The sequence below is a fragment of the Geospiza fortis genome, unplaced genomic scaffold, assembly GCF_000277835.1.
Source record: "Geospiza fortis unplaced genomic scaffold, GeoFor_1.0 scaffold318, whole genome shotgun sequence".
Lineage (NCBI taxonomy): Eukaryota > Metazoa > Chordata > Aves > Passeriformes > Thraupidae > Geospiza > Geospiza fortis.
In genome coordinates, this window is record NW_005054371.1 from 227,023 (window position 1) to 239,205 (window position 12,183).

General features: G+C 44.7%; 1 protein-coding gene across 1 annotated transcript in view; it reads left to right on the plus strand.

Annotated features, from left to right (window-relative positions):
• Nucleotides 1–4,858: 4,858 nt before the first annotated feature.
• Nucleotides 4,859–12,183, plus strand: part of SGPP2 (sphingosine-1-phosphate phosphatase 2) — an 18,435-nt gene continuing 11,110 nt past the window's right edge. Inside the window, exon 1 of the mRNA XM_031060053.1 lies at nucleotides 4,859–5,004. Coding sequence (XP_030915913.1) covers nucleotides 4,987–5,004 — 18 coding nt within the window. The 5' untranslated portion in view covers nucleotides 4,859–4,986. The remainder of the gene's footprint in view (nucleotides 5,005–12,183) is intronic.

Consider the following 12,183-nt stretch of genomic DNA (forward strand, 5'->3'; position numbering starts at 1 on the left):
GAATGAGTTCAGAAATTGCTGAACTACTACCAGGATTCTGCCTGGTTTTTAGGCTGCCCACTGGTTCTTTATCTGAGACCACTGAAAGTGCTGTGACTCTCTGGTTTGAAGGCTGAGCATTGTTATGTCTCATGCAATGATTGTCTTGCTTCTGCCTCAGCTGATGGTTCCAGGCCACATCCCTGCTCATTAGGCCAGGAGTGCCTGCTGCTGTCTTTGCTTGCACAACAGCTGGGATCAGGATGTGTCCTCTGTGTGCTGCTCAACAGCAGAGCTGGGCAAGATTTTATGATATTTAAGAAGGATTTTCTTGTGATTTCTGTTTGTCTTCATCCCTACATTTCTGAGGTTTTGGTTGGCTCTAGTGTGCCAGCAACAACACCCTGTAAACCTGGACAGCTGTTGAAAACTGGCTGCCTCATGTTCTGCAAAGACTAAAAAATTAATTCCTTGTTTTAAAGCATTTAAACAGAGTGGGAAGCTGCACATATGTATGAGTTTGGTTAGGTGTATTTTTGATGCCTTGGGGCTCCTTGTGTGTGCTTTGTGGACTCTGTGTGCTGTTGTCCTGCCCCCGGTGTCTCCTGACATCCCTGCAGTTCCTCCCATGGCTCTGTGCTGCTCCTTTGCTGGCTCCCCTCACCCTACCACGGGTGCTGTGCACCCAGCCAGGGGCTCATGGCCACAGCAGGATCTCCAGTGGGACACAGCCCCTGTCCCTGGCCACCCCTTCCTTCCTTCCTTCCTTCCTTCCTCATGGAGCAATGGGTTGCAGGGTTGGTGTTCCCAGGGAAGGGGAATGCAGAGGTGCTGCCCCTGGAAGTTGGAACTTCAGAAAACTCAATGTGTGTGACTGCAGCTGTGCAGTTGGATGGAAGAGCTGAAGCTTTTGATAATCATAGGTTTTGCTTTTTCTTATTTTCCATAATCTAATTACCAATATCTAATTTGTTGTTGTGACTTGATAGGTTCCCTTTTAACTTGCTACAGTAAATAAACATAAAGTGATGTAAAATTGTCTGCTTATGCAGAGTACTCCAGTACAGAAGGCTTTTCCCACTGGTTTTACTCTAAACAGTACAGTCCTGTGGGGCTGATTTGTCTGATTTACACTGTCTTTGTGTACAGCAACATCTAGACTGGAATTTTTGATTTTTTCTTTTGTGCCTGATTTTTGGTGGTTTCTCTAAATTTAGAACCCCTTTTTTTACTGCATTAAAAAACCCTAAAGTGAAAAGTATGTAATGTGTTAATTAGGGACTTTGGGAGGGAAACTCCTAATCCTTTGCAAGGCAATTCTGTTGGAAGGGGAGTAAGGGACTTCAAGAACTTCAATTAAACATGTACATCTTCTGAAAGATCCACAGTAATTGAGAGCTGAGAACAGAGTGTTGGTTAATGGGATCTCTGGGTCACACTCTGAGCCTTAGAAGACTGATGGTGCACAGCTTGTCTCTAGAGACAGGTCAGGAAAAGCTGGGGCCTGTTTTGCTCTCTGACAAGAAATCTCCCAGAGGAATTGCAAGGAATACTATCTTTGCACAACTACTTCCCCCCCCCCCCCCAAAAAAAAAAACCATTTTTTGGGAATGTACAAAAATACATTTTTACATTTATTATGTTAGTGGCTCAGCTGCTGTTCCTTTGCTTCAGTTTTGAAGGCTAAACACTACATATATACATAATTTCTAAAATGATGGATTCCTCCTATGCTGTGTCATTGTGTGCTACTGTATCCCCAGAGCCACCATGGTGTTGGTTTGCCCTGCTCTGCTGGCCCTGTGGGAATGTTTTGGGGATGCTCCCCTGCTCCAGGGAGGTTGGGTGGGTGCTGTGGCAGCTCCTGGTGTGGGTGACCCATCCCTGTGCAGAAACTGCAAATGTGGATGACCTGCAAGAGCCGTTTCTGTGCCAATAGCTGGGTAGTTTACTTATGGAGACTCATACATCCATGAGAGTTTCTTGTAGTCTGACCACTTGAGGTTTTTCAAAACAGACATTCTACAGTTGGTGAGAAGGGTCATTTTTGTGAAATTACCTGTTTCTGTGAATGTTGAGGCCTATTACATCTTGCTTTGGACATGCTCTAAAAATTCTGACTTTATCTACAGCCTTAATTGCTGCCCATTAAAGCCTCTCTGATCCAGACTGAGTAGTAATGGAGATGGATGGAAGAATGATTTGCTGAAAGGGCTTCAGGCATTGTGGAAGGCATCAGGTCACTGCAGTACATTAAGAAAAACCAAGTCTAAAGATAGGAGTTACTTAAAACTAGAGATTGAATAAATTTCTGGGAATGTTAGATGTTGACACAAATAATGGCTTTTTCTGCACTGGGGTTAGAATGAGAATAAAAAGGGAAGGCACTTCAAAAAAGCACTGCACTCTGCTTTCTGCAGAAACAGTGATGTAGATAGCAAATGTGAGCTAACTGCAGGCTGAAGGTGCATGGAGAAAGCTTGCTGTACCTACAGTGCTTTGGGATCACAACAAGTGCAAACATCACTTCATTACCATGCACTGCCAAGCACCAAGTGGAGCAATTCTGTTGCACTCTGAGTGCCTGACATGTGGGTGTGGCATCGTGTCACAGACAGGCTCTGTTTGTCCCCTGCCACACACTGGCTGTCACAACTGCTGGTGTAGAGTTAAAAAAAGGTGCTAAAAATCCAACCAAACACGTGTGTGATTTCTGATAGAAAAGGAGTGGAAGAAAAAAAGAGAAAGGTTTAAAGAATCAGAATGGAATTATGTGGAATGACTTGGACCTGGAAATATTTTTTAGCTGCACATTTCTTTTAGAACCTGATAAACATACTTTCCCCCACAAAACAGTTACTGGAATTAGAAGGTTTTATCCTTCATCCCATGAGGTTGCAAGTATAAAAGCATTACCTTAGGGATGTGTCTGATCCTCTCTGAGCTAAAGCACACATAATTGCCAGTACCTTGGAGATTAATGCTTAAGTGAGGAGTTAGTGGTGCCAGCAGAGGGCTTTCTGTGGGGCCACATTGTCACCAAATTCAGTTCCAGGATCTCAGACAGAAGCACTGGAGCTGCTAATTGCACTGGGGGTGTTTTCTAAGTGGCAGATGAGACTTGAGGCACTCAGACTGATTGCTCTGTCACACAGCCAGGCATAGAGCTGTTATCCTAAAGGGATGCCAGTAACTCATCTCTGGCCTCTGTGACAGAGAGATGGGGGAACACTCCTCTGACCCTGGCATTTCCAAAAATGTTGACTCTTCTGTTCATCAGTGCAAAAATCAATTAAAGTTGTGGGGTTTTTATGGTACTTGAATGGATGCAAGTTCTTTCCATCTTGCTTTTGTCATCTCTGTGCAGTTTGCCTCATCTCTGCATTAAAAGCAGATGAAGAGACTGGAGCTTCTAATGGCTTTTGCAGTGAGTCACAAGTGCATGTCTGGACTCCTTAGACAATTTTTACATTTTCTCACTAGCACGTAGGGTGAGAGTTTCTCTTTAGTAAACTAGTTACACAGCCAGCTCCAAGCTTAAGTTTTCCTATTTGGTGAGCTTTACAAGCTTATGTCAAAGCTCTCTCTTAACTTAGTGTGTCTGTGCTGAGACCTTCATGGTTCCTTCTCAGTTCCCATCTTTAGGAAGTTCTTTCATCTTGTATTTACACATCCAATGTACATGTTTTTAATTTTTTGGGGGAGGATGGAGTGAGACTAGATTGGCTCCTTAGCTCCTCCCCTGAATCAGAACTCTATTTGTCTATCTATCTGTCTGTCTGTCTCCTTATTTCCTGAAGTGACAGGTGTACCTACAAAATGTGATTCACTTGTCTGTTGCTCCTGCTAACAGTGTGAGTCTTCTTTGTGGTGTCCTAGTCCCAAATGGCAGCAGCAGCAAACCTTTTCTAGACACATTCAACAAGTGGCCAAAGTCATGGCCCAAGCAATGTGTGCTGTTGTGTGGCTTCCCAGCTCTGCAGCCACACATGTCACCTTTTGGAAGAGAGAAACATGTTAGGTGGGGTACATCTAATGAAATAATCTAGCTACCGAATCCAGACACCGTATGAAATTTCATGCTAAATAAAATGAATAAATGGAGTGCTGAAATGTCACTGTTTGCAATGTATCTACTGGTAATGCTTAAAAAGACAACCTTGTGGTTATTACTTCAAATGTTGGAGTGAAAATCTGGTGGTGACAGGTGCAGCTCTTTTCTCTGCCCACTCAGAGCCTTGTGTTGCCCTGGCCCTGCTCTGCAGCTGTGCTTGCTGAGCCCAGTCCCAAGCAGGAGCTGAATCTTCCAGCTGTGGCACCTCAGTGTGGGGTGATCCTGTGAGATCCTGCACAGGAGCACAGGGATTGGAGGTACCTGGAAAAAAAAATCAGTGTTGAGGGCTGTTGTCAGCAGCACCTGGCAGCAAATCTCAGAGATTATAAAGAGGCAAATTTTAAATGAAGTAGTTCAGTGATTGCCATTCAAGTTTTTCACCTCAAGATGCATTTCCAGTGAAAGCAGTGGTGGCTTTGTCTACTGATGTAGAAACTTCAAACTTAGCATGTCAATACCTTTTATGAAATACACCTGATTACCCTGGAGGAAAGGCTGATCCCATCTCTTGAAAGTCTTTGTCCACGTGACTGCTGCCTTAGTTAGTCCGAATGGATTTCTGCTCTGCAGGAAATGTAGCTGTGCTATCACTACTACAGCTTTCATTCTAGTACAAAAGTTGAACTTCATTTCTTGACACTTCTTATAACAACTGTTTGGTTTAAGGACTGGGAACTGTAGCAGTTATAATATTTTAAGTGTTTGTTATATTTTTCTACTTCACTAAAACAGTAACATTCTCTCATTTCCAGGGTTGCACACAGAAGTATATTGTGAAGAACTACTTCTACTACTACTTGTTCAAGTTTTCAGCTGCTTTGGGTGAAGAGATTTTTTATATCACTTTCCTTCCATTTACCTACTGGAATATAGATCACTCTGTGTCTAGAAGAATGATAATTGTTTGGTCTGTAAGTATTTCTATTATTAATTTAAACTTTAATTCTGTATCCATAGCAATTCAATATTTAAGAACAAGAACAACCCTTCAAATGAACAAAATCCCTTCAAACCAAAGAAGCACCAACACTATTCATGTGCAGCTCGTGTTTAGGAAGAAAAGGCATTGCAATACTGAGAGAGGAGGTGAGAGGTATCATCTGACTCAGGGTTTCTTCATCTCTGCCACATCTTGGGCTGACTTTTTTTCAGCACAATCACTGACTGAGCTGCTTTTGATATAGTTTGCACAGAATAGTTGGGAAAAAACTTTTCACAATGCATCATTGTATTTCAGGGATTGTTTTTCATCACTTTAGGAAATCTTTCTCTTATTTTCATTTTTTCTGTGTAATTTCATATGGTTCTGGCTTGGCTGAGATTACCTGATAGTAAAGGGATATGCAAGCTGCAGTGGAATAAGCAGGGTGTTTCTGCTGTCACTTGAGGGGGGAAAGATCAGATGGTCTGTTGAAGTCTAAGACTTGAAAGCATTGATTTTTATTAATAGACAGCATTCACAATTTAACTGGCTTCAGCATTGCTTCAGCATGAGTTTGGGGTATCCAGAATAATGCATTTCCATTGTAGCACTGAAAAAACAGGAGATAACCAGGCCCTTCAGGCTAGGGCTGGCTGTTTTGTCACTACCATTGCTCATCTTGGTATTGATCAGATATTGCTGCCCAAATAAAACCATTTTAGAGCAGAGAAGGGAGGTAGGGAGCACCTCTGCTAGGTGCAAGAGCCTGAAGGTTTTGCTATCAATCTACACTGATTTAAGAAACTGAATCTTGGTGAAAACTTAAATATGATGTCCAAGTTCATCAATTTACAGTGAAGCTTCTGCGTGATCCAGTCAATTCTGGTTAATCATATTTTGTCTTTTGACCAAATAATATGATAAGAAATAATGAAAACAACTTGAGTTGAGTCATATGCTTCAAATACACCTAGTCTTGGACAGAATACATCACTTGCTTTGTGCCAATAACTTTAGTCAGTGCATTTTATAAACAGAACATGAAAAATAACTTGCAGATGAAATTTAGAAGTAGGTGGACACAGTATAACTAGAGCTGGGTTGTGGCCAGGAGTACACCTACAGCCTTTGGAAATGTGCCACAGAAGATGAAAATTGGTAGTCACTGCCTTCTGGATTTGCATATTGCTCAAAAAATGAGCCTTTAGAGTACTTTACATGCATTTCTGTAGATTTGCTTTGTCTTTTCCTTGCAAGGAGTTCATCTGAGCATTGGCTAGATCTAGTCTGACATAATTAATTCAAGCATCTGATATTATGATAATTAATATTATTTTTCACTTACTGAGTTGTGGAGCTGCACTTTATACTGAAAAGAGGAAACTGTTTTAAATGCATGGGCTTGCAACAATCTGTATTTTTAAAACATTGATTATATGTAACTGTGAAATGGCTAAAAATGTCCTTGCAGGCCACGTGTTAATGCTGTGGCATGCTCAGCTGGGAGGGTCTCTGCTGGCGAGCAGGGAGTGGCACTCACAGTGCTGCTGCTGCTGGTCTAACAGTCATAAAATCACACAATGGCTTAGCTTGGAAGGCACCTTAAAAATCACCTGCTTCCATCCCCCTGCTGTGGGCAGGGACACCTTCCACTAGTCCAGGTTGCTCCAAGCCCTGTCCAGCCTGGCCTCAGATGCCTTGGTCATGGATGTGACATTTGTCTCAGTTGCAAGGGAAACACCAAGGTGTCAGTGGGACAGAGCTGTGCTTTTATCTAAATTGGAGATTTTTGGTGATGGACTTTTGAAGAAATGCTTCTGAATGCATGATGATGACGTGTGGCTAAGAAAAACTGTGCTAGGTGACAGTACTAATCCAGGCAGCCTGAGAGTCTCTGACAACAGCTGTGAGTGGAGGGCTGGGAAGAGCATGGAGGGATAATTGCAGGACCCAGGCATGCTCTGCAGAAGGCTCTTATCCATCTGGGGAAAGGGGCTGGTATCAAAGGGAGAGCCCCAAGGGAAAGGCAGGAGTAGTTCTCCTTTAAAGGGGGTGCTCAGGATGAGGAGAGGTTGTTAGTGAAGCTCCTCAGCAGGGAGAGAGATTGGACCAGCAATGACTTTTTCAAGAACCTGGGACAAAGCACATGGATATGCTGGGAACATGGTTGGCAGGGATGATGGTGACACAGGGTGACATCACTGGCCCGGAGAAGTGGCTCTGGAGAATGAGGGTGCTGAGGGTGGTACTTTCTGTGCTGTTTCCCATTTAAACCTGTGAGTTTCTGCTGCAAATGGGAAATGACAATGTTGGTGTCCCAGGATGAATCATGGGAGTTTCTTCCCTTAAAAATTAAAGCAGCATTAATGCTGTTTACAAAGACTTCCTGCCATCTTATCTGTAATAGTTTATGCAGAGCCAGTCACCCCCATTTGAGAAAGATAATTTCAAATTGGAGCAGAGCCAGGGATGATTAAAGAACACACTATTTTCTGAGCAGAGACTGAAAGCTTAGATAAATCCCTAGCAAAATGAAGTTGGAGAGAGAATGGGGCTGGCTGCAAAAACCATGGGAAGGAAGGAGCTTCTTAAAATAAAACTACAGTCACAAGAAGAAACATGCATAAGGCAGTCATAAATAATTTCAGTTGAAGCCAAAGGTTGTGAAATAGCTCTAGAAGGGTGAAGGGCAGAAAGAAAAATTATAAAGAGTTTATTTCAGCAGCAGCAGCAGCAGAGGAGTAGTAGACTTGGAACCCTGGAGTGGCTTCTCCAGCCCTGGATCCCCAGAGCCAGCTGCTTGTGCTTTTCTGTTCAGGTGGATGGCTGTGGGAAATGCTGACTGTTTTTGCATCCAGATGCTTTGGCAGCCTAAAGCAGCATGCTGTGCTTCCATGGGGCCTTGCCTCTGAGGATTCAGGGTATATATGCAGGCTTTAGCTTTACCTTTGTGAACAGATGGAGGAAATAACTGTATGAAACCTCTGAGCAAGGTGCTGAGTCAGTAATGAAGGTCCCCTGGTGTCTTTGCTTCTCTTCTCCAGCAATTTGAAGTAAACACTCTTGAAACTGCACAGGCAAGGCTTTGATGCCTGTGACTCTTGCAATTTCAGCCAGGAAGTGCAGAGATGAGAAACAGCTTCACACAGTCCCCAAACGTACTTTAAATTTACTACACATCTCAGGTCAAGAGGTGAAAGCTCACTTTGTTTCTGTTTGTTTGTTTTTTACTTTTTGTACTGCTTCAGGTTTGAAATCTTTATTTTGGTGCGGAATTTCAAGGGCAGAGACATGGAAAGAAATACTTACTGTTTCAATTTGCTATTCAGCATGCCTGGAAATCTCTTTTTCTGTGTTTTTTCCTCAGGCCACACCTGTTCATAGCCTATACAACTTTAATTTCTGCAGTGTAAATACGAGCTGGCCAGCGTGGACTTTGTCGGGGCAGGTGTGGGAGCTTTTGGCATGTGCCAATGATAAGTGCTGACTCAGGGGTAGGTGGCACCTCTGAAGGGAGGCAGAGTTTGGGCGTCTGGTGATGCCAGGCTGTGTGTGCCCCTCGGGGCTCCCTGAGCAGCACTGTGTGGGGACACCTGCAGCAATCTGAGAAGGCCCTGGGTCTGAATCCATGGCACTTCAGCATTCCATCTGGCTTTTCTGAGGTACAGTTTTTTAAAGGCTGTCAGCACTTGGTTACTCAGCAATGATGAGCCCTGAACTCCCTCTCAGGGTAACCAGGAGTTTCCTAACCAGCAGGAGTTCACCTGCAATTGTGATGCCACTGATATTGCTGTGCAGTGATTGAAAACACCCTTGGAAGCAAACTTTGGGTTTAACAATTCTTATGTTTGTTCATTTTAGTGCCTTTGCAACACTTCACTGAAACAAGCCTGGAGCTGCTGACAAACACAGTCACTTGAAAGCCAAGCTCCAAATATTGCACAGCACAAGAACATGTAAAATTGTATTCAGGCACATGAGTAACTACATGTCAGCATACAAAAATAAATGCTGTGTGCAAGTTGATAAAGTGTTGATTGAAAGGGAATTTTGCAAGAGCTGGCAGCTGTACTCCACCCTTGAAGAAAAAGTGCCAATAAGGCTTTCATAACTGAGACAAGCTCTGAATCATTTAAGGTGAAGTTTCAACAGGAAACCTTTTGTATTTCAATAGAACTTCTAGGTGTAACAGTTTACAGTTTTAGATGTTAGATGACAAACCAGATCAATGTGACAGTACTTTTCCTTGCTGCCAGGAGCCTGGACCCAAATTTCCTTCTCTAAACCCATTATAAGATAGTCAACTACCTCATAGATTTTGTCTAAAGGCTTCTTTTAAAGACAGAGTGAATGTGTTAAGTGTTGGCTGGTTGTGCTTCTGGAGGCTCGAGGTTCTACTAATCTGGTTCTGGTTTTGTGTTTCTGAAGCCTGAATTGAGACAAAGTCCTCCTTCCCTTTATATCTATATATCTGTATCTATATCTATATATATGTATAACTTTTTTGGAAGCTGCCCATGCTGTGTCTTCCCTGTCCCCCTGCCTCCTGCTGCCCTGTGCTGTGCTGTGAATGCTGTGTTGCTTGGTGGGCTGGAGACCTGCCTGTTGGATTTGCTGTTTCCATGGTGGCTGGGACAGCCCAAGGATTTGAGCATCCCACCAGCTGAATGTGACCTTGAATGTCCCATGGACCCTGGCCAAACCCTTGGGAAACATGCAAAGTTCCTGTGCAGCCAGGACAAGGTTGATGTATTTTCTGGGAAGCAATACTCATGCTGGAAACAGCAGGTGCTGGAGCTTTAGGAGAGCCAGCTGCTCTCTGCCAAAGTGTGTGCAGCTGTAGGAGAGCCAGCTGCCCTCTCCCAAGGTGTGTGCAGCTCTGGGAGAGCCAGCTGCCCTCTCCCAAGGTGTGTGCAGCTCTGGGAGAGCCAGCTGCCCTCTCCCAAGGTGTGTGTGCCTCAAGGAGGATGCCAGCCCTGCTGCTGGGGTTGGCACATGGGGAGCAGCCCGGTGCTTCAGGGGGGGCTGGGGAGCAGGACACAATCTGAGGGTGGTTTAGGGCCCCAGGCTGGGGCTGTCTGGGGCTCCTCTGCCCTGCAGGGCTTCCTCCACCTGGGCTGCTGCCAGGGCAAGGGGCCAGCAGTGCTGCTCAGTGACTTCCATGGTGTGCTTTCCTGGAGCCAAGCCTTAGCTCTTGGCACTGACTGGAGGGTAGGAGGAGTACCTCCACAAGGACAAGCTCTTCCCTGCCCTGCTCCTCTTCCACTCTGAACCAAGTGATGCCTGAGAGACACAGTCACAGTTAGAATCTGCTGCAGTGTTTATCTGGTCACTTCACTTGGGGGATGCTGAGAACAGACCAGTGCAGGCTGGGTGCTTGGCTTAATTTCTGTATGGGAAATCAGAGTCACGCCTGCCTCACCAACCACATACAGTCTTTACTGCTGCTTGACTAATCTGAAAATGTTTATTAATAGTGCATCTTTCTTTTTTTTCTTCAATATGCTTGGTCACTCCTATCAGTGCACAGTGCTTGTGAAAGAAACCCAAAGTAACATCATTTTCAAACTGTAAATTTCCTTTCTGGGAAGATGGCATATACTACTGCAGCCCAGGGTTTCTAGAGCCAGGTTATAGAGTTTCTATTTTGGAGCTAAACCAGCAGATTCAAAGTCAGGCTGCCACACTGAGTCTCAGGGAAGAAATTGCCAATGCTATTTGACCATGTGTCTTCTCTAGAATTTTGTCCTTTTAACAGATCAATAATGAAGATAAGGACAGCTGCAAAATCAGAAGCTGAAAACAAATATGGTTCCCTTTTGTTAGCTGAAATATTACAGAATAAAAAAAGAATTGGTCCTCCTGACCTTCATATGCCAGTGAGAGGCTCAGGTGTGTCCATCCTGTGCAGAGGTTGTAGCAGGGCAGGGATGAAGGAGGATGTCACACACAGCCCACCTGCAGTACTGAGCATGTTCCTCAAAGCTGCCAGGCTCAGGGTCTGGGCAGCTGCCATAGGAACTTTCCACAGGGGAAACTGCACTCTGTGGCAGTGCTGCCACACCTCTGCACAGGGAACTGGCTTAGTTGTGTCTGTCTGCACTGAGTCTGCACTGTGGTGGTAAATCTGCTTCCAGAGCTCCTGCTTCCTGTCATGGGAGTGATGCATGTGAGGAGTGAGGGGAAACTATTGCAAATGCCAGACAACACCTGCAGGTGAGAAAAACCTCCTCTTACATGGTTGACTTACACACCGGAGGCATGGGAATGTCAGGGAAACAGGTCACTTCATGGCACTCAGATGCTCAGGAGGAGGGGAGCAGCCCCTCACCCCAGAGGGATCTCCTGCAGATGTTGGAACAAATGAATAGATATCCACACCTGTGTGGATGTTAATGCATCAAATTGGGTCCTGTAGCTGTTCACTAAAGCAAAATCTGTTAAAATACAAAGATAGGTTTGTCTTGTTTATCCTGATGCAAAGGCTCAGATGAAGAAGTATTTTTGGAGACAGACCATATATATGACTCAGAGCAAATTAAGAGGAAGCTCTCAGAAAAAGACTACAAAGGCTGTCTTGCTGCTATAGCAACTGCCAATTGCCTTTGTGTAGTAAAATGTAATGCTGTTCACCCAAAGTGGCAATAAAGCCTTGCCTTTATTTCACCTGGAGTCCTGGCTTACTGTAAAGGGTTGCTATTGCCTTTAGCACAGCCCAGCTGTAGTGGTAGGCACCAGAGTTTGAACAAGGTCTTGGGTTTAAGTTGCTTACAGTTTGGGGATTTTTTTTTTTTTTGTTTGTTTGTTTTTTATCACTGCTTAAATTTGTTGCAAGGATTTAACCCGGCAGAGTTCAGAGCCATTTTCACTGCATTGGGAAAACATGGATGTGCATGAGAGAAGGGCAGGGGTAGGCACTGCCGGGTGGATCCCACTAGTGCCACTCCTGCACGGGGCTGTCCTCAGGGAGGGCACCCACTGCCTGGGGCAGGCAGCTCTGCCAGGAGCTCTGTTTGCTTTGCCGTGCTGTGAGCAAAGAGCCTGGGCAGAGCCTGGGTAGTGCTGTGACCCTGCAGCCTGGGCAGTGCTGAGCTCCCCCAGCCCCTGCAGCCCATACAGAGCCTGGGCAGTGCCGAGCTCCCCCAGCCCCTGCAGCCCGGACAGGGCC